The sequence below is a fragment of the Ceratotherium simum genome, chromosome 22 (genome assembly GCF_057802395.1).
Source record: "Ceratotherium simum simum isolate JZ-2026a chromosome 22, ASM5780239v1, whole genome shotgun sequence".
Taxonomy (NCBI): Eukaryota; Metazoa; Chordata; class Mammalia; order Perissodactyla; family Rhinocerotidae; genus Ceratotherium; species Ceratotherium simum.
Window position 1 is genome coordinate 16,376,694 of NC_141921.1, and position 24,748 is coordinate 16,401,441.

Consider the following 24,748-nt stretch of genomic DNA (forward strand, 5'->3'; position numbering starts at 1 on the left):
GTCATCTCCCTTGTTGGGCTGTGTGGGGGATTAAGTGAAATAGTAAAGTGCAAGGATCAGTTCCTGGCACAGAGGAAGGGCTAAATGCATGTTAACTATTATTGTTACTATTATTTTATCTGCTTGTGTGTGTGTGTGTGTGTGTGTTTTTAATTGTTTTTGAAGAAGAAGAAGATTGGCCCTGTGCTAACATCTGTTGCCAATCTTCCTCTTTTTTCTCCTCAAAGCCCCAGTACATAGTTGTATATCCTAGTTGTAGGTCCTTCTAGTTCTTCTGCGTGGGACGCCACCTCAGCATGGCTTGATGAGCAGTGAGTAGGTCCGTGCATGGGATCCGAACCAGCGAACCCCGGGCCGCCGAAGCAGGATGCGCAAACTTAACTGCTGTGCCACCGGCCCGGCCCCTGTTACTGTTATTTTAAATGAAAAGTTATCTAATGGGAAGGGAGGAAGGCTAGAGGGGAGAGGAGAGATCTAACCTTTATCTGACCGCTTTTACATATCATTCACTATTCTAGTTATTTTATGTGTCATTGTATTTAACCCACAAAACAACCCTGAGTAGAAGTAAATATTCCATTTTACAGATATAGAAATAGGCTTAGAGAGGTTAAACCTTTTGTTCAAGATCACAGAGCTGAAGAAAAGTAGCAGAATTCTCAGTCACTTGATTCTGCTCACAAGACACAAGGAGTAGTACTACAGGTCAGGTAAGGTGGACCAGGACGGAAATCTACACCCGCATCCCAAGTGTAGGGCCAGCAGAGCTGCCTAGAATCAGGAACTATACCCCTCTGACTTCATTTATTCATCTGAGAAGTATATTTTTAAAGTGTTGGCCTTCCTACTTGTTCCTAAGATCTGTTCTATTTTAGAACATTTTATTTATTTATTTATTTACTTTTTATTTTAGAACGTGTTGTATTTTAGCTGTTCTATTTTTGCATTTTTATTTCTAACTGAGGAAGTAAAGGCGTTGAATGGTTAGCACTAGCATCCCTTGATGCTGGAGCCAGTGTAGGAGTGTAGCCTTACTTTAACAGAGTCGGAAGGAAGCACACAACCCTCTGCTAGATCAAGAGGCTCTCAGCTGACCTGTAACTATCCTCATGTCACCAATCTACAAAAAGCTTGAGCCAATGAAGTATGAGTTAGTATTGCTACAAACAAAGCACAATTTATACATCCAAATGGGTATTTTCCTTTTCAAAGCAGTCCTTTTGGGGGTCTACATATTTATTTTAACTCTGCTTCTGTCACTCAAAATGGACGTGGAAATCCTCTTTCAGAATTACATCTCCTTCCTTTGAACATAGTTTCAAGTTTTAGAAACAGCCAGAAGTCATTTGAGGCCAAATCTGACAATGAATGTGATTTAAGAATAGGACATCATTGGCTAATCTTAAATATTAGGTTTTTGGACTAAATTTGGTGGGTCAGAGTAAAAAAAATATGTTTTGAGCACCTACTATGTCTAGGCAATGTGCTGGGTGCTGGCCTCTCGGAGTTTATGTGAAGACAGTTCTCGAATTAGAGTTCCTACACAACTTTGATGAAGGGTAGCATCACTGAAATGAGCATTGAAGGACATCACACTGAAATGTCTGAGCCCATGTATATTTCTAAGATTCTCACTACATGATAGTAACCTTGTATAGAACTCACTAGAATGCACAACTAAATCAATTCATCTCCAAAGTCAACATTTTTGAGCACCAGGCTCTGTGGCAGCCAGCGGAAATACAAAAACATAAATTGAAGGAATGTGAAATCTAGTGGGACACAGACGTATTCATCTAATTATGAAAAAATATAGATGATATAGCAGAGAGATGAATAGAGGACAGTGGGGAAGAGGAAGGACTTATCTGGTCCTTTAAAGCCAAATCATAGTAATATGGACTTCTTCGGATTTTTATCTTTAAAACCTAATTTTAGATTTAATGTGTATTTGCCACATACGTTGTTCTGCAATCTTCGAGAAGTTAGAGCTGAGGTAAGAGGTGCTCTGGTGCCCTAGTTGAGGAAGGGGCGGAACTAGCCAACCATCCTTCGGTGTACCATCTGGAGGAAGAAAATCCAGAGGCAGGGCCGGCCCTGTGGCTTGGTGGTTAAGTGCGCGCGCTGCAATGCTGGTGGCCCGGGTTCGGATCCCGGGTGCGCATCGAGGCACCACTTCTCCGTCCATCCTGAGGCCGAGTCCCACATACAGCAACTAGAAGGATGTGCAGCTATGACATACAACTATCTACTGGGGCTTTGGGGGGAAAAAATAAAAATAAATAAAATCTTTAAAAAAAAAAAAAAAAGAAAATCCAGAGGCAGTGCTGGGGGGTTGTTGCCTTCAGTGGACCTAAGTTCTGTTTGAGGTGCAACTTTAGGGTTCCATACAATATTGTTTATTTCTATTTGATTTGGATTTTAGAAGATGAAGTAGCATTTGAATATCTAGAGTTTAGTATTTTAAAGCTTAGAAAAAAAACCACACAAAGAGATCCTAGAAACCAAATGATGTCCTCAAGCGGCCAATATGTCTAGTCTCTAAACAAAGCAAAAGGCAGAAGCTTTGATTGTTGAAACACAGAATTTTAAGTTACAAAATCCCACACACATTCAAACTGGGCAACATGATTGTCCTGTGATTGCTCTGATCTACAGAGCCAGAAACTGCAAGTTTAAGAAATGCTTAAGTGAGCCCCACCCCACCACTGGAGTAACTACCATCAAACAAGGCCAAGCTGGAGGCTATACCAATTCTGAAGGGTCTCACCCCTCTCCTAGGGGTTAACCATAGTGCACAAGGTCACTCAGCTGAAAACAAAGCTGGAACTCAAACCTGGCCCAAATTTAGCTTGGAAAAAATTCTGTTCTACACGACATAAACAACTATTGTCCCCAAGGGATTCAGAACGCTGAATAAAGAGGAAGAAGTGAAGGCCGCTGGCCCTACTGTGAGTTGCTCTGATTCAAGGCAATATGTATCTTGCACATGCACAACATAGGGACAAGGAAAGATTCAGTGAGGATACAGCAGGGCTTGGCCCAACATGCTGGCACAAACCCCACAGAGGCTAGTGGGAGTTAGTAGAGCTGGTTAGTTTCTTCTGTGCTGCAGCCCAAGACACACTGCCTTGCCCCATAGAGCTTCTGGAAAGAAGATGTAGGAGAGCGACCACACCAGGCAGTAGAAAGCAGTTAGCGAAAATGGAGACAAAAATAGCATGATGACACCTGGAAGAAGAAAAAAGGCAAACACTCAATTTTTATGAAGCTCTCTTACGCTCTCTTTCCACCCTCTGTTCTCCTGTCTCCATCCTTCCATCCTTCAGTTTTTATTCATAGTGCCTAAGAAACAAAAACCAATGAGACATGAGCCCTGCCTTTAAGTTTTGTCTACATGTAACTAGACAATTATAATCTAATGTAATCTCAGGTTCCATTTTGTAAAATTCAGATCAGAACTCAGTCTTAGCCAAGAATAAATATGAGTTGCCCAGATCTCCTGTTAGAAAATATATATATATTCCTAACTGTTTGAAATTTAACATGTGATAGTGGCCAATGCAATATTATACGTATGCAGAGAAGAGTCAACATAGCAGGTCTGAGACTGCTATCCTAAGAAAGGCCTGCTTGCAAGCTTGGCCCTTAGCTGGTGTCTGGAAACTTGAATAGTAAACAGTTCCCTACAACAATATAAAACTTTCCCTAACTGTAGGAGTGGCTCACTGTGCCTGGACTGTTTGTACAAGCAAGGTGGTTTATGTTGAACACTGATTTCCTTCTGTGGAAGTCTGGGACTTTGGTACATGCTAGGCAGAGGGCACCTATGTGTCCAGTCCCTATAAACACTTGGGGCACTGAGTCTCTAAAGAGGTTCTGGGTAGACAAAACTTCACATGTGTTGTCACAATTCAGTGCTAGAGCCATTAAGTGTGTCATGTGTGACTCCACTGGGAGAGGACCCTTGGTAGCTGGTGCCTGGTCCTCTCCACACTTTGCCTCTTTCACCTTCCCTTGCTGATTTTTACTTGGTTTCCTTTTGCTGTAATAAATCTTAGTCCTGAGTACAACTCTATGCAGAGTCCTGTGAGTCCTCCTGGAGAATCATGGAAACTGGGGGTGGTCTTGGGGGACCCCCAACACAATTTGAATCTCAGATTCACCACCAAGAGGCAAAAGGGCACCAACACTTGTGGAATATCTACTTTGCACTAGACATTCTGCTAAGTATGTTACAAAATTTATTTCATTTACATTTCACAATAATTCTGTGATTTAGAATTAAGCCTATTTTTCAGATGAGGAAACAGAGGGATATAACCTGATTCAAACCCATGTCTGCCTGACTCTTCAAAACTAGACAGTTACACTGCCTCAGAGAGCTCAAAAAGAGGGCAGAAGAGTATGGGCCAACAGCATCGCCACGGGAATAACCACCATGTATTCCTCAAGAGCATCAGAACATATGGTCTGACAGAAGACCACCTCTAGGGGTAAGAAGCAGTTACAGAGATGTATTGGAACTTTGGAATACTACATTTCGAGAACAGTCATTGATCTGTTGAGACAATGAGACAATATTTTAAACCAGAGTTGTCCTGGAAAACTTGAGACATAAGGTCTCAGTAGCCATAGGCCAGCTTCTCAGAGGTACAGAGCTCTGTGGGGGAAACAGGACCTCAGTCTAGAAAGGTGATTGGCTGCACTCCAGGTAAGAGTAATATCCACAGGAGCCATTTTGAAATCTGTCCAGTAGGGCTCTGGTATTAACTGGTGTCAAAATCTGTGAAGTGCAGTTTCCTCCTCTACTCACACAGCAAAGGCAATCTGAGGAAGGCTAAGGCCAAATGTTTGGTTTATTTCGAGAAGAGAGGATCAGTGGTGTCTACAGGAGCAAAGAACATTATGGGAAATACTGTTACTCTGAGACAGAAGAAGGGGAGGTGGAGAGAAGGAGGAGGCTAGAAATTTCCATTTACAGGACACCTCTGTGCCAGAGGATTTATCTACATTATCTCATTTAATCTTAGGAATTCTGCAAGGCAGGGATTATTGGCTTCATTGTATAGATGAAGAAAACTGACCTCAGAACAGCAAGGCAATGCGCCCAAGTTCATGCAACTAATACGTGCTGGAGTTAGAACTTGACCTCAGGTCTGTTTGGCTTCAAACCCAGACTCTTCTCACCACTCTTCTGCCTCTGCCACCTGGGGCACAGGAGAAGCCAGTGCCTATAACTTGGACGGGGTTGTTGGTGCTGATGTTGAACCTAAAGGGGAAGGTCAGGCTGGACCCTACAAACCAGAGTGGACCAAACAAGGGAATAAAGGAAGAAACTGAGCATCCCCACAGATGTTCGTCTTGTTTACGAGACCAGGACCAGGTGTGACCAGGACCTCAGGGACTGGAACCCATCACTCAGTTGCTTTAGCCCCAGACCTGCTTCCTCGATATCGATTCTATTTCCAGTATTTATCTCAAATCTCTTGTTTTCCACCACCACCATCACCTCTCATCTGAGAAAAAGTTGGTTTTCTTACTTCAATTCTCAGTCTCCTACAATCTATTCCCTACATTATAGTCAAAGTGCTCATTTAAAACTGTTGCCCAGAAATCCCTTCAGAGGCTTTTCATTTGCCTTTAGGATCAAATCCCAAATCCTGCAGTGTGCCCACTGGCTTCAGTGTCACTAGCCCTCTCTCAGCAAGTTCCAGCCACACTGCTACACTATTGCATCCAGCACTTTCTTGCCTCAAAGCCTCCACAAAATACTGTTTCCTCTTCTGAACCACTTGTCCTACCCACCTGGTCAATCATCCTGCACGTTTCATTTTTCAAATTTTTTCCAATTTTATTGATGTAATCGACATATAACATTGTATTAGTCCAAGATATAGACCATAATGATTTGATATATGTACATATTACAACATGATTACCACAATAAGTTTGGTTAACATCAATCATCTCACATAGTTACAAATTTTTTTTCTGGTGATGAGAACTTTTAAGATCTGCTCTCCTAGCAACTTTCAAATATACAATATGGTATTGTTAACTGTAGTCACCATGCTGTACCTTACATCCCCAGAACTTATTTATCTTATAACTGGAGTTTTTACCTTTTGACCACTCTCACCCAGGTTTCATTTAAATGTCACCTCCTTAAGGATCTTTTCCCACCCTTCAGGTCATCCCAGTCTAAAAAATTAGGTCACCCTCTGACACCCTCTCAGAGCACCTTGTATTTCACAACACATCAAAACTATACATTTCCAGTTATTTCTGCCATTATTTGTTTTGTGTCTGTCTCCCCTATCAGACTGTAAATCCCAAGGCAGGAAGTGTTTGTATAGTTTACTAATTTGATTCCCAGTACTTGGCATATGGTAGATGTTTCCTAAATTCCTATTGAACTCAACAATATTCAACAAATATTTATTGAGCATCTACTATGTGATTGGCACAATTCTAGGTACTGGGGATTATAGCATGAATAAAAGACAGTCCTCTACTGGGGGCAGCTTTAGTGTTATAGACAATAAACAAGTAAACATATGTCAGATGATGATAAATTCTGTGGAGAGAAATAAATCAGGGTAAGGGAGCTGGGGAGTGCTGGGAGAGGTGCAGGGTGGCCACGAGCAGCAGTGACCACACACGACCACTAGTGACATTTGAGAGCAGTACTTTCACTCACCTCCCAGATAAACCATTTTTTTCCAGTTCTCAGACTCCAGGATTTCGTCATGTGGGTAGTGGCTTTGGTCCATCATGAATAGAATCATGAGTGAGGCCATGCAAGAGAGGATGAACGTGTTGCCTTTGGTCAGAAGGGAGGTGGAGGCCAAAACACAGGAAGCATAGGGGCAAGGTAGTCCCTTGTATGCAGAGGGAACGCCTGCCAGGGGAAGAAAAAATGGGAATTAGCTGCTTCCCACTGTTCTCAAGGAATATACGTGAAGCAAGCCCCTCTCTTTTTGGGTCTTCCCCGCCCCACACTCCAAACAGCCCTAATTGCCCGGGCAGTGGCAGGCTGTAAAGCATTCAGTTATTCACAGAGATACTTTGTGGGTTTTGCATTGGATCCCCAGGGTAAAGCAGGCAGCTAGGACCAGATGTGTGCCCTGGCCCTAGGAAGCCTCTGTAGAAGGGTCCTCTGAGATGTTCTCGTCTGCATCTGCACTGCCTTGTGTGCAGGCAAGAGATCTGCTCTTGCCAGAGCTGTTACTCCACCTGTTCTGGGAAACTGGATATGACCTCTAGTTCTCGAGTCTGTGAATCTATGTGCTCCATCCAAAGGGCACAGTGAGAAAAAGGCACAGCTGGTCCAAACCAAGGGCCCCCGTCCCCCAGACCAGGGCTCTGCCAATGCATCCTGCAGCCTCCAGTGTGCCTGGGCCAGGGAGAAGGCAGGAAGAGGAATCCGTTAAGGGAAGGAGAGGAGGCAACTACTGCACCCCAGGCTTCCAGCAACCGACAGCTCCTCCGCTCTGTGGTTCCCTTCCCTCAGCCACAAGGCAACCTGGGTTCCACTCACCAGTTGAATAAAAACACAGGCGGAAAGAAGCAGCTAACACATAGATGATGGCCAGGAACCCGTTCAGAGCCCCATTCACGCCTAGGAGCAGGGCTGAGGCCAGGCCAAAGGTGGTGAAGACAGCAAAGTCATTCAGCTCAGCTCCTGCTCCAGAAGGCCAAAGTTAGAACAACTTACACTCACATGTCTTGTACCTTAGTCCCCTCTGGGAGGGAGCTGGAGTGGTGACAAACAGGGTCCTGAGGTTTCAGAGAGCAATAGCTGCTCTTCCTGGGGTGGTCTGGGGTCCCCTCCTGTCTCTGCCTCAGACTGACCATGTGGCCAGAGGCGAGTCTTTCCCTGTCCAGGTCTTAGTGTTCCCATCCTTTACCAGGCAAGGGTTGGACTACAACTGGATACAAATTGATAAGCTATGGAACCCCTTTTTCAAGCAAAATCTTACGTAGAAATATTTTATTGTATTTTAAACCAGCTGCTCTGCTTGGGGTAATTTTTCATTTCCCCCCACCACAGCCACCACTCCCACTTCCGATTCCTGGACCAGCCCTGAACAGGGAGGCAGGGCAGATATGGATGCTGAAAGCAAGGACAAGGACGGCCAAAGATCAATAAGTGAGCCAGCAGAGGAGCTAGATCTAAACTGTGGGACTCCCAAACTCCTGCTCTAGGGCTGCTCCTACTGTACTCGGAGAGATGTGAACAGGAGTGGTGACTGATGAAGGCCTGTGGATGTTAGAGGATGGAGGAGGGAACCTGAGATGGATGCTCCTGGGGTCAGGGATAACGGGTCTGAGGCCTGGACTCACCTGATTTGGAGCAGATGTTGAGGTGTCTGGTCACTGCCCTGACTGCCGTGTCTAATAGGAAGCTCATCAGAAGCATCCAGGAAGCACAGTGGGACTTCCTAAAGTGCAGGCCAGCAGGTCCAAACAGGGCAGCTCGTTCATAGTCTCCACTGGACAACCACTCCACACACTCCCAATACACTTCCTACACTTGCACACACACACTCCTGCAAGTTCCCCACATTCACATCCATTCTAATATACACAGCTTTATGCACCACACACACACACATACACACACACATGTACATACACCCTCCCTCACACATACCTACATCCCTTCCATACTCTCAACCCATAGTTTTAAAGGGGTGCCCTGAACCCCCTAAGTGATCTCCAAGGTCCCTTCCAACTCTAAAGTACAGGCATATTTGATGGCACAGGGGTCCTAGGTTCTAGTCCAGACCCTGCAACTGTCTCACTCTGAATTATCAGATAACTCAGTCCTTCTTTAGGCCTCTCTTCTTCCATTGTAAAATGAGGGATTTGTGCCAAATGATTTCTTTAATAGCTATAGACCTATTCAGATGATCTATTTCTCCTAGTGTGAGTTTTGGTAGCTTATGTCTTTAAAGGAATTGGTCCATTTCACTTAGGTTATCAAATTTGTGGGTATAGAGTTGTTCATAATAGTCTTTTATTATACTTTCAATGTCCATGGGATCAGTAGTGATGGCTCTTCTTTCATTTCTGATATTGGTGATTTGTGTCTTCTCTCCCTTTTTCTTGGTTAGGCTGGCTAGAGGCTTATCAATTTATTGATCTTTTCAAAGAATCAGCTTTTGCTTTCATTGATTTTCTCTACTGATTTCTTGTTTCCAATTTCATTAATGGCTGATCTCATTTTTATTATTTCTTTTCTTCTGCTTACTTTGGATTTAATTTGTTCTTCTTTTTCTAGTTTCCTAAGGTGGAAACTAACATTGATTTTAGATCTTCCTTCTTTTAAATTTTCTTTAAGACTTTATTTTTTAGAGAAGTTTTAGGTTTACAACAAAATTGAGAGGAAGGTACAGAGATTTCCCATATACTCCCTGCTCCCACATATGCACAGCCTCCCTCATTATCAACATTACTCATCAGAGTGGTACATTCTGGTTCTTTGTACATACTGAGGATGAACCTGCACTGACACATCATAGTCACCGCAAGTCCATAGTTTACTTTAGAGTTCACTCTTATATATTCTATGAGTTTGGACAAATGTCTAGTGACATATATCCCTCACTAAAATATCACACAGAGTATTTTCACTGCTCTAAAAATCCTCTGTGCTCTGCCTATTCGCTTCCCCCCACCCTCCCTTGGCAACCACTAATCTTTTTACTGTCTCCATATTTTTGCCTTTTCCCTAATGTCATATAGTTGGAATCATTTAGTATGTAGCCTTTTTTTGGCTTCTTTCACTTAGTAATGTGTATTTAAGGCTCCTCCATGTCTTTTCATGGCTTGATAGCTCATTTCTTTTTAGCACTGAGTGATATCCCATTGTCTGGATGTACTACAGTTTATTTATCCATTCACCTACTGAAGGACATCTTGGTTGCTTCCAAGTTTGGGCAATTATGAATAAAACATTACAAACATTCAAGTGCAGGTTTTTGTGTGGACTTAGTTTTCAATTCATTTGGATAAACACCAAGCAGTGTGATTGCTGAATCATATGTTAAGAGTATGTTTAGTTTTGTAAGAAATTACCAAACTGTCTTCCAAAGTGGTTGTACCATTATACATTCCCACCAGCAGTGAATGAGAGTTCCTGTTGCTCCACAACCTCAACGTGAATTCGTGTTGTCATGTTCTGGAATCTGGCTATTCTAATAGGTGTGTAGTGGTATCTCATTATTATTTTAATTTGCATTTCCCTGATGACATATGATGTTGAGTGTCTTTTCATATGCTTATTTGCCATCTGTATATCTTCTTTGGTGAGGTGTCTTTTAAGGTCTTTGGCCCATTTTTAATTGGGTTGTTTGTTTTCTTATTATTGAATTTAAAGCTTTATATATTTTTAATTATAGTCCTTTATCAGATGTATCTTTTGCAAATATTTTCTCCCAGTCTGTGGCTTATCTTCTAACTCTCTTGATGTTGTCTTTTGCAGAGCAGATTCCTTTTCTAAAGTATGCATTCAATGCTATAAATTTCCTTCTAAATACTATTTTCACTGCATATCACAAATTTTGATAAGTTGTATTTTCATTTTCTTTTAGTTCAACGTACTTTTAATGTCTTGAGACAACTTCTTTTATCCATGTATTATTTAGAAGTGTATTGTTTAACTTCCATGTATTTTGGATTTTCCAGCTATCTTTCTGTTATTCATTTCTAGTTTAATTCCATGTGGTCTGACAGCACACTGTGTATGATTTCTATTCTTTTAAATTTGTTGAAGTGTGTCTGATAGCCCAGAATGTTGTCTATCTTGGTGAGCTTGAGAAGAATGTGTATTCTGGTGTTGTTGGATAAAGTATTCTATAAATATCAATTAGATCCAGTTGATTGATGGTGCTGTTCAGTTCAACTATATCCTTACTGATTTTCTGCCTGCTGGATCTGTCAATTACTGATAGAGGGGTGTTGAAATCTCCAACTATAATAGTGGATTTGTCAGTTTCTCCTTGCAGTTCTATCAGATTTTCTTATGTATTTTGATGCTCTAAATGATATCCAAGATCTCTTTCAGACTCTACATTCAAGGATTCTATCCTTCTGTCCAGCACATGCTCCCAGACCCCTCTGAAAGCAGCCACCACAGTCTCAGGCAAACCTGCCCTAGAAGGCCATTCCCAAGTCTACACTTGGATTGCAACCCTTAGGTGACTCAGCAGAAGGAAACAGAGAGCCTCACCCCAGACCTCAGCTGTCCCCAAACCAACTCAGTGTTTCCTTTGTTTAGATCCATACTATGTGTCTAAAGGGAACTGGGCCCACCCTAAAAACTACACTCCTAGAAGATTAGGCTGAACTAGGAAGATAGAGATTTCCTGCTGCAGGTACACCCCACTTAATGAGATGCCAAAAACCCAGACTTAGAGAATCATTAAATTTTCAAACTGGAAGGGCACTTAAACATCATCAGGTAAAATCATCTTATTTTATGGATGGAAACAGATCCAGAGAAGTCACTTGCTGATGGTGATAGAGAATCAAACAGATTAGGAGGATGTTATTTGCATTATAAAAGATCTACCTTTAAAGAGCTGATTTGCCAAGGCATTGAAATATGATTCAATTTATAGAAATATAATTTGCTTACAACTTTTTGGGAGCCCATATATACATCTCAGGTTTTCCAGTGCTAATTGCAAATATTCCACCAGATCATATGTTCTAATTTAAGAACCAGAAAATCTGAACAGTAGCCTGCCTACCTAAAGATTGGGTAAAGACTCCCAGAATAGGATCTCTTGATTTTCTCATAAAAACTACTCTAGATTGCCATAGCTGGAAAGAACTATGGAGATCATAGTGCAAGCTCCTTGTTTTAAAGGTGGAGAAACTGAGGCTCAGAGATGTGACCTAGCCAAGGTCACATATCAGGCTGGTGGTAGAACTGAGGCTAGGATCTTGGTCCCTTGACTCCCGACCACTGCACTTTCTCCTGCCCCCAGTTGATCCCTATGCCTCAGTGCCTGGCTCTCTAGACTCCTCCCTGCTTCCCTCATGCAGTTGGCTCCACCTCTTGCTGCCCAGACATACTTGCAGAAGCTGCAGAAGATGGAGAAGAGCCCCAGGATCATGTTTGCCAGGGACAAGGCACTGGTAACATCCTTCCAGGAAAATTCACTCATCTGGGGGTGGCTCTTGTTGTCAGTCAGGAAGAAACTGGTGTGCTGACCTGGGGCCCAGGGGAGAGGGGCAAGGGATTCCCAAGGTCAAAGAGTCCCAAAAGAGGCTTCCAGCAACCAGGTAGCTCCTGCTCCCCCAGACCTCATCCCACAAATGCACTCTTCCAACACTGTTTCACTGGCTGGAATGGGGAGACAGGAGGTAGATGGAGGAGACCCAGCAGGTAAAGCACAAAGGTGCTGAGGGTGAGTATCTTGGGAAAGCTCAATAGCAAAGCAAGTGAACCAGCACAACCATGGTTTCCATCCCCTCTCTGACTGCACTCTTTGCCCTAGAGCACAGACCTCCCTCCAGCCCATATGTTGACCCTCCTGGCACCTCCATGGCCCAGGGTACAGGGAGTATGGACCGTCCCCCATCTGAGAGATGAGCCTTTTGTCATAGAGCCCTTTGTCAGAGATGAGCCCCCCATTTTTTAAATTACAAAGCTACTTCTAATACTTTGGAGTATATTAAATAATACTTTTAATAATCATTAAATAATACTTTTAATATGCAGGAATAAAAAACACTGGGAAGGGGTAACCCCCTCATCCCAGGAGTGGCCCAGAGAGAGAGAGGCTACCTGAGGGGAAGGAAGCACAAAAGGGACCTGCTGCAGACTCAGATGCCTCTGTCCTGCAGGCCACACTCACTTTCCCAGAAGGACAGGACTGCGGCTGAAGTGCCCCCAGCTCCTGCTTCTGACAGGCCCCGACCAGAAGAGCAGGCTCAGTTCCAACATGGGAGGAGATGAGAAACACAAAATGAATATGGACAGCACGAAATAGTTCACAAGGCACTTTTCACTATATCCTCTCTTCTGATCCTGACGGCCCGGGAGATGGCGCTATGGTTCTCCCCATTTAATGAAGGAGGACACAAGTCCAGAGAAATGGAGTGACTGGCTCAAAGTCACATACTAGGTGAGTAGAACCTAATCCCACCTGTTTGATTCTAAGTCTGTTGCTGCTTCTGCTTGGGGCATAGATTTCAGGAGGAAGTTTGTGGGATAGGGCATGGGGAGCTCAGTTGGCTAGCCCTGCTGGCAGCTTCAGCCTCCCCAGGTGGGGGCAGGCCCTGCCGGGGCCCCCCCCTCCTCCCAGCCTCTCTCTGGCCCTGCCCATTTTCACAGCCTGCCTGTCTCTGCTTTTACTCGAAGACCAAACATGCTCACTCCTCACACAACAACTGCTTGTGAAACTAAGTTTCTTTCGGAGAAAGAGCCCCAGTGCTCTCTGAGACAGCGAAGCCCCACTGGCTGGTACAAACACGCTACCCACAAACAGGAATCCTGCACTTGAGTAGAACAGACAAGCTCCAAGGTGTTTCCGTGTCTGTCTCCTCTTTCAAGCCTCACTCACTTTAGAGGCCAGGAAGCTGAGACCCTGCCTCCCCTCGGCCCCTCGGCACAGCCCCAGGCCCTTTCGATCTGGGCACCAGTTAAGAAAAATCATGGTGCTTTCCCATAAATCCTGCCACCGAGATGTCAGAGGCTGGGAGGAGGCTGGACATTTGGGACTGGAGTTTAGCAGGGCTGCACTGTGGGGCCCTCCACTCCCACAGGCGAGCCTCATTCACCAACAGGTCTCAGCAGCTACACCGCCAAAGCCATCAGGACTCCTGAGACCTTATCAGGCCAGAGCCCCTCAGAACCTAAGACAGGAAGTAATGTGAGCCAAAGAAATCAGGGAAGGGAGTGGGGGACAAAGGACTGGCTGCATACTCCCTCCCCAGGAACCTCTCCCTCCCAGTCTCTCCTGGGCCTCAGGGCTGACCCCAGCAAGACCAAACACCTCTGTCCCAGCCTAGCCCACTGTTGCCTGGAAGAGCCGCACCCCGGCATCTCCGCTTCTCAGAGACGGTCAGCAGAGGCCTGGGGCATGTTTACCAATTCCCAGACACACCTCACCTGTACTACTGCACAGCTATTTTCTTTAATTAATGATTAATTATCTACTATATTATGTATTTCATTCACAAAGCACTTTCACCTCTATGGTTTCCATTGGCCCTGTGAGGTCTGCCAGGTAAGGGTTAATGTTCCTACTTGCCAGGTAAGGCAAAGAAGACTCACAGAGGGGAAGAACCTTGTTCAAGGTTACTCTAGAAGTGGCAGAACAAGACTTACAACCTCACTCTGAGTGTCCTTACCTCTGTACTGGGCTGTCTACCAACCAACAGAACTGAGCATTGTATTTGTTATAGGCTCAGACTCAGCTAGGTGCTGGGGAAAACCCTTGGTCCCTGCCCTCACAGAAATTATAGCCTATCCAGGAAAATAAGACTCATGCATGCATGTGGAGACTTACACACTATGTTCGTGGTGGTACCTCATCTTACGGATGGGGCAACTGAGGTTTCAGAATAGTTAAGAAACTTGTTTCAGTAAACGGTGGAGCCAGGATTTGAATTGGGCCTCCTCTTTCCCAATTAAATGCTATTTTCAGCACAACACACAGATCTCAGGTGTAAAAGGATATAGACCTGAAAGTAAGGGCTATAGAAATCCAGAGAAAAGAGGAACAATCCATTCATTCAGCAAACATTTGGTCATGAGCAAGATTTTGTGCCTGGTGCTTGGGACAGAGAAGATGAAGACCTGGTCTCATCTCTCAAGGAGCTCAGTCTAGCAGAGATATGCAACCCTGCACAGGAGAGGCGAAGTGGTCAGGCTGCTACGGGAGCACAGAAGAGGGGTCCAGCCTGCCGGGGGCCCAGAGAAGCCTTCTCAGAAGAGACAGTCAGAGCTGCAGCATTACACAGCAGTGGCCTGCAGGACTAGATCACGTCACTCCCCAGGTTCCTGGAAGCTGTCAGTGGCTCCCCAGTGCCCTCGGGGTGGAGCACAATTCCTTCATTTGGTATACACACGCTTCATGATGACGCCCTGCTCAGCTCTCAGCCTCCTCTCTCTATTGCCCCTTGACCCCTTCTCTGGCCCTCCCTCTGGTCTTGGGTTGGGTAGTGGTCCTCCTTGGGAATTCTGACACCCCCCTCGAGCCTGGGAGGTGCTCCTCCTCTGCATTGCCACATATCCTCATGCTCACCGTGTGACACTTGGCACTCTGCATTGGCACTGCCTAGCTTGTCTTCCTCCACTACGGGGGAAGCCACTTGAGTGCTGACCGAGGTCCTCTGTGCCCAGCGTGAGGCCTGACAACAGAAATTGTTCAATGATCGTTAAATTAATAGAGTTCGTCACTCTGGCGCTTCCCTGAGGTCCTCTCACTGCACCAAATCACTTCTCTCCCCTGCATCAAAGACCGTTCAGTTTGTCCCCCAAGAATCTTTCTCAAATGAACTCTCAACAATCCAGCCCCTTCAACACACGTAGCATCTACCCAAAGCTTATGGTCTCCCATTTGCTCACTAAAAAAAATGTTTGCTGGGGCCGGCCCCATGGCTTAGCGGTTAAGTGCGCGCGCTCCGCTGCTGGCGGCCCGGGTTCGGATCCCGGGTGCGCAGGGACGCACCGCTTCTCCGGCCGTGCTGAGGCCACGTCCCACATACAGCAACTAGAAGGGTGTGCAAGCTGTGACAGACAACTATCTACTGGGGCTTTGGGGGAAAAATAAATAAATAAAATCTTTAAAAATAAATAAATAAATAAATAAATGTTTGCTGATGCCAGCTTTGTGCCAGGCCTGTGTGTTCTGGGGACAGAGAGACCAAGACCCAGGCTGCACCCTCAAGAAGCTCGAATGGAGTCTAGTAAGGGAGGCAGATGTGTGTAGACAATGAAGGCAGCGTGGCAAGTGTTGTGTTGGACAAAGGGATGTCCAGTTGCTGTAGGTGCACAGGGAAAAAGGAGACTAAGTGGGGGGAGGGGGAAGGTTTCACTATGTGATATTTACGGAGTGTCTCTAAGGATGAACAAAGTGGAGGCCTTCTTGGCAAAGGGATTTGCAGTTGCAAAAGAACAGTGAGGAGGCTGGATCCCAGAGACAGAGGGGAGTGAGGGGAGGCCAAGTTGGCAGGGAAGCCACAGCTGGTGACATGCCCATGTGACCTTGAATTGCAGCCCAGTGGGTAGGCAATGAGGTTTAGGAAGGGGTGTTGGGAGTGGGGGGTGACCCACAGGGAGAAACTGAAGGAAAGGAAACCATCCATGAGACTGGTGAGCGAGGAGAGAGATGTGAACGAGCGGAAATGGCGGGACGCCGGGATTGTTTGCGGAAGGAGAGGGGAGAGTCGAGTATGACCCGGAGGTTTCTCAGGAAAGGAAATGAATGGCGGTGCCGGTTCCTCGCCCGGAAAGCCGGGCACAGCACTGGAGTGAGGGTGCTCCGAGTGGAGGCCTCCAGCAGGCGGTGAGACACAGGGCACAGTCACTCTAGTCGGAGACGGCCCCCTCCCCTCTGCCCTGGAGGTCAACATCACCCCCAGGGAGCCGGCCTCTTCCGGAGGCTGGTCCGTCAGAACTGGAGAACCAGCGTTCCCCTCCCCGCCCGCTGTCCCGTGTCCTGGCCAGGCCTCGCTGGACGACGACGACGCCACCCCAGCGAAAAGATGGAAGAGACGGAGCCGGGGCTGGGCGCCCACACTTCGGGGCAGCTCCTCCCCCAGGGGCCTGGTCGCTGGCAGCACCCTGGGGAAGGACCTGCACCGCCGCGGATGCTCACCTGGGGACCAGACATTCCTGGATGGCGTAGGTGTCGCACTCCTTCCCCGCTTCCTGTGAGGTGGAGGCGGCCAGCCCAGGCGAGGGGGATCCGCGGTCCCAAGCCTCTCACCCGGGGCTCTTAGCTCACAATCCCCGAGAGGCAGGGGAGGGGCAGCGGGGCTTCAATTGGCGAGAAGAGGAGCCTCAATTTGCAGGGGATGCCTAGGTTTTTGTAGTAGGCGCTGCGGTGGCAATGGAGGGATCTGAGAGGAGAGGACTAGTCTCTCGATCGTGGGGAGTGTGGGAAGGCTTGGCAGGTGAGGAGACGAGATTGCGCCGTGCGTCCCAAATTGGGAATTGGGACGACGAGGCTGTAAAGGGACGCTGGGGTCCCGACTGTGAAGGGCCCATAGAATGTAAGCTCCGTGTGGGCAGAGCTTTTGCTATGTTTGGTTCACTGCTGGATCTTTGTGCCTATAAGAACGCTTGGGCTTATAGTAAGTACCCCCCACCCCACCCCAATATTTGTTGGATGAGTGACAAGCTGAGTAATTTACACTCGGTCCTGAAAATAGTAAATTTTAAGAAGGGAAGAGACGTGGTCAGGCTGGTTTAGAGAGATTATTCTGGCAGCCGGTGTGGAGGAAGGCTCTGTAAGACCGGGTGAGAGGGCCGGCCCGGTGGCTTAGTGGTTAGGTGCACGCGCTCCGCTGCTGGTGGCCCGGGTTCGGATCCCAGGCGCGCACCGACGCACCGCTTCTCGGGCCATGCTGAGGCCGTGTCCCACATACAGCAACTAGAAGGATGTGCAGCTATGACATACAACTATCTACTGGGGCTTTGGGGGAAAAAAATAAATAAATAAATAAAATTATTAAAAAAAAAAAGACCGGGTGAGAGATGAGGGGCTGGAGCAGCGACATGTTATTGGACAGCAGCAGCAGGGAATGGGAAGAAGTAGCTGGACGAGGAGCCATTGTGAGATGTAATCCCAAGGGTGTGGGAGAGGGAGAGGAGAAGGTTAGAGCCTCTCTGAGGGCTCTCCATTTGGCAACTGGATGAATAGTGTGCTGCGGAAGGAAACTTGTCAGTATTGGGTAGGATCCCAGGCACCAGTTCTCACACCTGCCCCACATTCTCCAACCTGCCCTAGTGCTATGTTAGAGTAGCAACAGCCTCCAGGATCCCACAGGAGCATTAAGCAAAGAGGAGGGTGGAGCTAGGAGGTCAAGTGACACTTGGCCTCCCCTTGCAACCTGGAGGGGAAAAGAGGAGTACAGGATCTACCGTCCTAAGTGGCTGCCAGCCACTGGGCACTGTGCTCAAAGCTTTGCAGACATGATCATCTTACTGCATTTTCTCAAATTTCCCTGAGGTTAGTATTAGCATTCCCATTCTCCAGAAGAAGAAATGGGGGATTAGCTGATTTTACTGAAGGTTACACCATTCAAAGAACCCTGAACACGGTCTGACACTCAAGTCAGACCTAAGGTGTCTGAGAGACTAAAAGAGAGAACAAGGATGGAGGCAACTAAAGGTGTGCTACGAGTCCCAGCCCAAGGGTCAGGCCAGCTTCTTGCTATCATTTGCATTTCTCTTCATTTGTCCATGCCACGGGGACCACTGAAGTGGCAAATTAAAAACTGTAGCATAGGGCCGGCCCCGTGGCTTGGCGGTTAAGTGCGCGCGCTCCGATGCTGGCGGCCCGGGTTCGGATCCCGGGCGCTCACTTACGCACCGCTTCTCTGGCCATGCTGAGGCCGTGTCCCACGTGCAGCAACTAGAAGGATGTGCAGCTGTGGCATGCGGCTATCTACTGGGGCTTTGGGAGTAAAAATAAATAAATAAACAAAATCTTTAAAAAAAAAAAACAAAACTGTAGCATAATGGTTATAATACTGGCTTTAACTTTTAACCAAGTTTACATTCCAGCTCTATCACTTACCAGATGTGTAAATTTGAACAAGTTATTTTGCTTTCCTGAACCTATTTCCTAATCTGTAAAGTGGAACTGTTGTGAGAATTAAGTGAGATTATATGAAGTGCTTAGCACAGAATAGAAGCTCAATCATTATTATTATTCTAAGGACATGATCATGCATCTGTTAGCCTGGACATCCCCAAGGCTTCCCTCAGAAGAGGGAGAGGAAGCAGGGGTAGCTAAGAAAGACCCTCCTCCTCATCTGCCAGAAGTTTCTGGCTTCCTCCTACTGTGGATCTCATAGGAAGTGGAGAACTAGAACAGTAAGGTGAGACTATCTACACTTGCACTAATACGGTGGCCACAAGCCACATATGCTCTTAAGCACTTGAAACGTGGTAGTCCAAATTGTGATGTGCTGTAAAATACACACCAGAGCGGGAATACTTAGTTCAAAAAAGAGAATGTACAATAACTCACTAGTAATGTTTCAGTATTATTTCTTGATATTTTGAATATACTGGGTTAGACAAAATGTATTATTAAAGTTAATTTCACCTGTTTCTTTTTATTTTTCAATGTGGCTACTAAAAAATTTAAAGTTGTACGTGCGGCTCACATTATATTTCTCTTAGCTGCACTGACTTAGCTCCTTTGCAGAATATAAGTACAGAGCTACAGATGTCCATCCATTCATCCATTACTAGAGTATTGATTAGGTGCCAGGCACTATTTTAGGTGCTAGGGATATAGCAAGAGAGACACTGTTTCTGTCCTCACAGGGCTTACACTCAAGTATGAGGGAAAGGCAACACATAATGTCTGGTCATGATGAGTGCTATGGAAAACAGAGCAGGGTCAGGAGTTATTTTGACGTAAGAGGTGGTGTTTCTGACAGGGTAATCAATGAAATCACATTTGAGCCAGGACCTAATATGGGCTGATGAGATGATGCAAACCATGCAAAGATCTTGGGGAAATGTCCCCAGGCAGATGGAACAGCAAATGTAAAGTCTCTGAAGCAGGAATGAGCTTGATGTGTTAAGAACAGCGAGGTTAGCGGGAACATGGTGAGTGCTGAGGATGGCAGATCACAGAGAACCTTGGCAAGAACTATGGAGTTTTATTCTAAGTGTAATGAGAAATTCTTGGATCATTTTTATGTAGAGGTGTTGTGACCAGATATATTTTTAAAAGATGATGCTAACAGTCTCTGTGGAGATAGACTGAAGATGAGAATGGAGGCAGGGAGGGTTAGGAGGCTACTGCATTAGTCTAGAGATATTGGTGGCTTGGACCAAGGGGTGAAAGTGGTGAGCAGCAGTCAGATTTGGGATGTGTTCTGAAGATAGTTGAGACGACTTGTTGACAGGAGTGGGAAGGACAAACGGAGTCAAAGATGACTTAGGGTTTTGGCCTCAACAACGGTGTGAGATAGGTGCTGATAGAAATGGAGAGGACTTGATGAAACAGGTTTTTGGGTAGAATTCAAGACTTTTGTTTTGGACATGTTAGGCTTGTAATGATGTCAAGTGAGGCTGTTGGATAAACAAGTCTGCACAAAACTTGGGAGAGATCAGGGCTGGAGACGTGCGTATGAGTCAGCAGCATATGAGTGGTGTGTGAAGCCACAGGAATGGATTAGATCACCTAGCAGAGAGAAAGAAAAGAGGGCCAAGGACTTGGCCCCAGAACAGTCCAAAATGTAGGTGTCAGGAGACAGAAAAGCTGCAGTCAGTAAAGTAGGAGAAAAGCAGGAGATGGTGATATTCCAGCAAAATGAAGAAAAAAGCTTTTAAGCAGGGAGTAGTCCACTGAATCGAATGCTGCTTTAGACTACACAAGTCTAATTACCACAGGCACTTAGTAGCTCCTTCCTGCCAAGCTCCAGCTCCTTAAGAGGAGGAACCCTATCCTGCGCATGGGAGTTTTGCACACGGGCTTTAGTGCCAGAGACATGGGCTCAACTGCTTACAGTTATGTGACCTTAGGTAAGTTATTTAACTTCTCTGGGCCCTGATAACACATCCTCTGCCTGCTCATCACTGAACACTCAAGTGCACTACTCCTATAGTATCCCATATGCACACCTTACTCTATCACTTTTGTATATTAACTTCTTTATACCTCTACGCTGAGATCCTCTAGGACTGTCTTAGTCGGCCAAAACAGGGTTATGGTTATGGTCAGACTTGAATCAAACACGACTGTTTGAATCTGACCTCTACCACTTTCTATCTGTATAACCATCGGCCAGTTGCTTAATCTGAGCAGATGTTTCCACTTTGTAAAACAGGAATACTATATACCTCATAATGGTGGGTTATGTGAAAATTAAATCAGATAATGGATATGCTTGGCAGAATAAAAGCTCACTATCATCTTTGTATTTACAACATCAATACTTTGTATCTACACCACCAATACTCTCAATGCTTATGGACTGACGTATAATAACTTGAGAAGATAAGAACCAAAGCAAGCCTTCCTTCACTCCTTCCAGACCCCTAGGGCAGAGAAAGGGAGGTATAGTCAGCTGTTACTTCCACCCAGTGAACCTGGGCAGGGCCAACACAGTGGATTATTGAAGGAAATATAGATTGCTAATTATTCTGGAAAATATCAGGGATGTCTCCCTCTTCCATATTTTGTTGAGTAGATCCCCACCATCCATACAGCTATTCAAGCCAGAAATTTTCAAGCATTATCTTAAAATTATTCTTTCCTCTCACTCATCCCCCCACATCTTATTAGATGGCAATCTATTGTACTCTCAAAATGCCATACTTCATCAAATCTAAGATGCCATCCATCGTAAGACACACCATTATTTTATGTAGCTCTATGAAAGAAAAAAATTGTTGCCACTTAAACTATGACATGTCATTGACTTTTAGGAGCATCCAGGTTTCAGAGATATTAAAATGTGGGGGAAGAAAAGTACATCTTACAATCAATGAAATATAGCACCCTCATCCCACCACTGCTATCTTAGTTCAGACCTCCATCATCTCTCTTGCTTAGACTAACAATAGAGGCTCCTAAGGGTCTTCTCTCCCCTCATCCTTTGCTGCCAAAACGAGGTTTCTAAAAGGCTGATATTACCATCTCCCTACGCCAAATCCTTCAATTAGCCCTTCTCCCATAGTCTCTGGCCCATATTCTTCACTTTAAACTGACTGCAATTCTCCAAATGTCATATTGCTTCTTGTCTGCAATTGCTTTTCCTCCCATTCTTCACCTACCTCTCTCCTGTTAGAAGTAAGAGTTTTCTAGCCAGGACCTATCTCTCTCCACCACCACCCCACCCTCTGACTGCCAGGATTACTTTGGTTGATATGGCTTGATAAGTGGATATCCCTTTCTTCATTCACAAATGAACTCCATTCAAAAGTGAACCCTACCCCAAACCCCAAAGACAACCTTCCTATAGAGAGAACAGTTAGAGCCTCCAAACGAGCTCTCTTATTTTTCAACACCTAAGCAGGTGTCAGCTCCTCCAAGAAGTCTTGCCAAATTCTCCAAGCTGAGTTAGGTGCCCCTCCACGGAGCTCCATGATATCCCACCAATACCTCTATCATAGCCCTTCTTATTCCATATCGTAATCGTTGATTTAGTTTCTCCCTCACTAGACTGTGAGCTCCTTGGAAACAGAGGCCTCTCTTACTCAGCTGTGTTATTCTCCAGAACCTGGAATCTAGAAGGCACTTAATACTTATGAAATTATTGCATGGGTAGATGGGTGTATATAATCAATGGGTCCTAGTGCCCCCTTCTAAGATGCTACCTCCAAAATCACTTCACATTGCCACGAACTTTCCCTAAGCTTGGCAACTGGCTTAAGCAGGAAAGACCAATGGCACTGCCTGTAGTCAGTACAGGGACCACCCCTTATTGAACAGAAGTTTTCTTTTGAATCACTACTCTCGTCTGCTCCAGTGGTTAGGAAATATCAAGAGTGAAGGAGATCTGCATTTTCAAAAGATCAAGCTGATGACTGTATGCAGAATGGATCGGAGAGAAGATAGAGGAGGAAGCAGGGATGCCAGCAGGGGGCTATTTTGTCAGAGCTGTGAGTCAAGTCCAGATCTGTGGCATCAATGCCACCACGTTGAACCACTTTATAATACTGCCTCTTTTACCCAGGACCCTCCTTTCTCCCTCTCAACTGAGCACTGTGACAGACAGATTCTAAGATCTATTCGATGATTCAATGATTTCTGCCTTCTGGTATTCATGCCTTTGTGTAATTCCCTGCACTGCTTATAGGCTGGCCTAGTGATTTGCTTCTTATCAACAGAATACAGCAAAGGTATGAGATGTCACTCCCGTGATTAGACTACATGACTGTAACTTCCATCCTGCTAGCAGAATCTTATCCTTGTTGGCTCTGATGAAGAAAGTCGCCATGTTGGGTAGACCCATGTGGCAAGGAACTAAGGGCAGCCTCTGGTTAATAGACTGTTAGTAAACAGAATCAACAACTTCAGTCCAACAACACTTAAGGAACAGAAATTCTGCCAACAATTTAAATGAGCCTGGAAACAGATCCCTCTCCAATCAAGCCTTCAGATGAGAACCCAGCTCTGGCCAATAATCTGATTGCAGTCCTGTGAGAAACCTTGAAGCAGAGGACCCACTCAAGTGTGCCTGAACTCCTGACCCATGGAAACTATGAAATAATAAATGTATGCTGTTTTAAGCCACTAAGTTTGTGGTAATTTATGCAGAAATAGATAACTAATAAAGCACCTACTCAAAATGTGTCATTATCATGCAGGTCAGAAGCTTCTGAAAACCTGGGAAACTTTCTGTAGTCAGAATCAACTACTGTACCACTACTGTGTGAGCATGTGTGTGAGTGGCCCACATCCCAGTCGGAGGCTTTTGCAGCTGACTCCACAGAGCGCTCCCCCGTAAAATGAGTGACCAAGTATCACCTGGGTGACCTTGTCAGGGTCTAGCCCCATCCTGTGCTAAGCCTTTGCAGACCATTTACAGCTCACAAAGAGCACAGCTTATAAGGAAAGGCCATGAACACCAGGATGCGGTTACAGTATTACCAAGCAGATCAGTACGAGACATCCATCCCCAGAAGGAACTTGGGCGACTGTGGTTTCAAGTACATATCTCTCCTTTTAGAGCACACCGTGATAGATTATATGGCACTGAAGGAAGTACAGCCATGCTGGATATGCTATAAATTTGATTAATTCCACTGAACAAACAGGAAGTGAGGTAGAGTCCACAAGAGTCCAGACGGAATCAGAACTAGAGTAACTCAGCCAAAAAGCCTCTTTTAAGTTCTTGAATAATTCAGGTCAAAATTAGTTTCAATCTGAGTTAACTCACAATCAACAGGTTGGCCATTTTTCTTGTTTCTCACCCACTCTCCTATTCTCTCTTCCACAATATTTTAAAGATGCCATTTAAATGGATTTTTCCTGCTGCAGATGGCTGAACTCTGGATCTCCTCCTCAGCGAGGCTATAGAGTAAATTCATACAATGGTTAGTGGCAGCCTCCAACATCTCTTCCAAGTCTAAAATTCTTTAGGGTTTTATTTAATTTATTTATTTATTGAGAAAGATCAGCCATGAGCTAACATCTGTGCCAATCTTCCCCTATTTCGTATGTAGGACGCCACCACAGCATGGCCACTGAGTGGTGTAGGTCCACGCCCGGGAACTGAACCCGGGCCGCCGAAGTGGAGCGTGCTGAACTTAACCACTAGGCCACAGGGCCAGCCCCTCTTTAAGTTTTAGAGTGTAGAGGCTGACCTTCCCAAATCCTGGCAACTGCTGCTGCCTCAGATTCTCCAGTCACTCTAGCTAGGCAGAAAGAGCAGAAGGGACAAGCCAAACCTCATAAATAGTGCAGAAATACCAGAATCACACACTCTCTAGTCCAGCCAAGCCTAGCTGTTTATCATCCTCCATTATCCAACATTCTTGTTCCCAGATGAATTTGAAGCTGGAGTCGCACTATTAAATAGCCTCAAC

The 24,748-nt window shown here is 45.4% G+C and overlaps 1 protein-coding gene across 1 annotated transcript; it reads right to left on the reverse strand.

Annotated features, from left to right (window-relative positions):
- Positions 1 to 2,121: 2,121 nt before the first annotated feature.
- Positions 2,122 to 23,771, reverse strand: TMEM269 (transmembrane protein 269). Its single transcript, XM_087446138.1, has 7 exons — positions 16,845 to 23,771; positions 15,273 to 15,375; positions 12,091 to 12,238; positions 8,350 to 8,447; positions 7,544 to 7,687; positions 6,704 to 6,904; positions 2,122 to 3,231 (listed from the first exon to the last, which is right to left on the reverse strand). The coding sequence occupies exons 1-7, from the start codon at positions 16,857 to 16,859 to the stop codon at positions 3,095 to 3,097; spliced, it is 846 nt and encodes a 281-aa protein (XP_087302264.1). The 5' UTR covers positions 16,860 to 23,771; the 3' UTR covers positions 2,122 to 3,094.
- Positions 23,772 to 24,748: the final 977 nt, after the last annotated feature.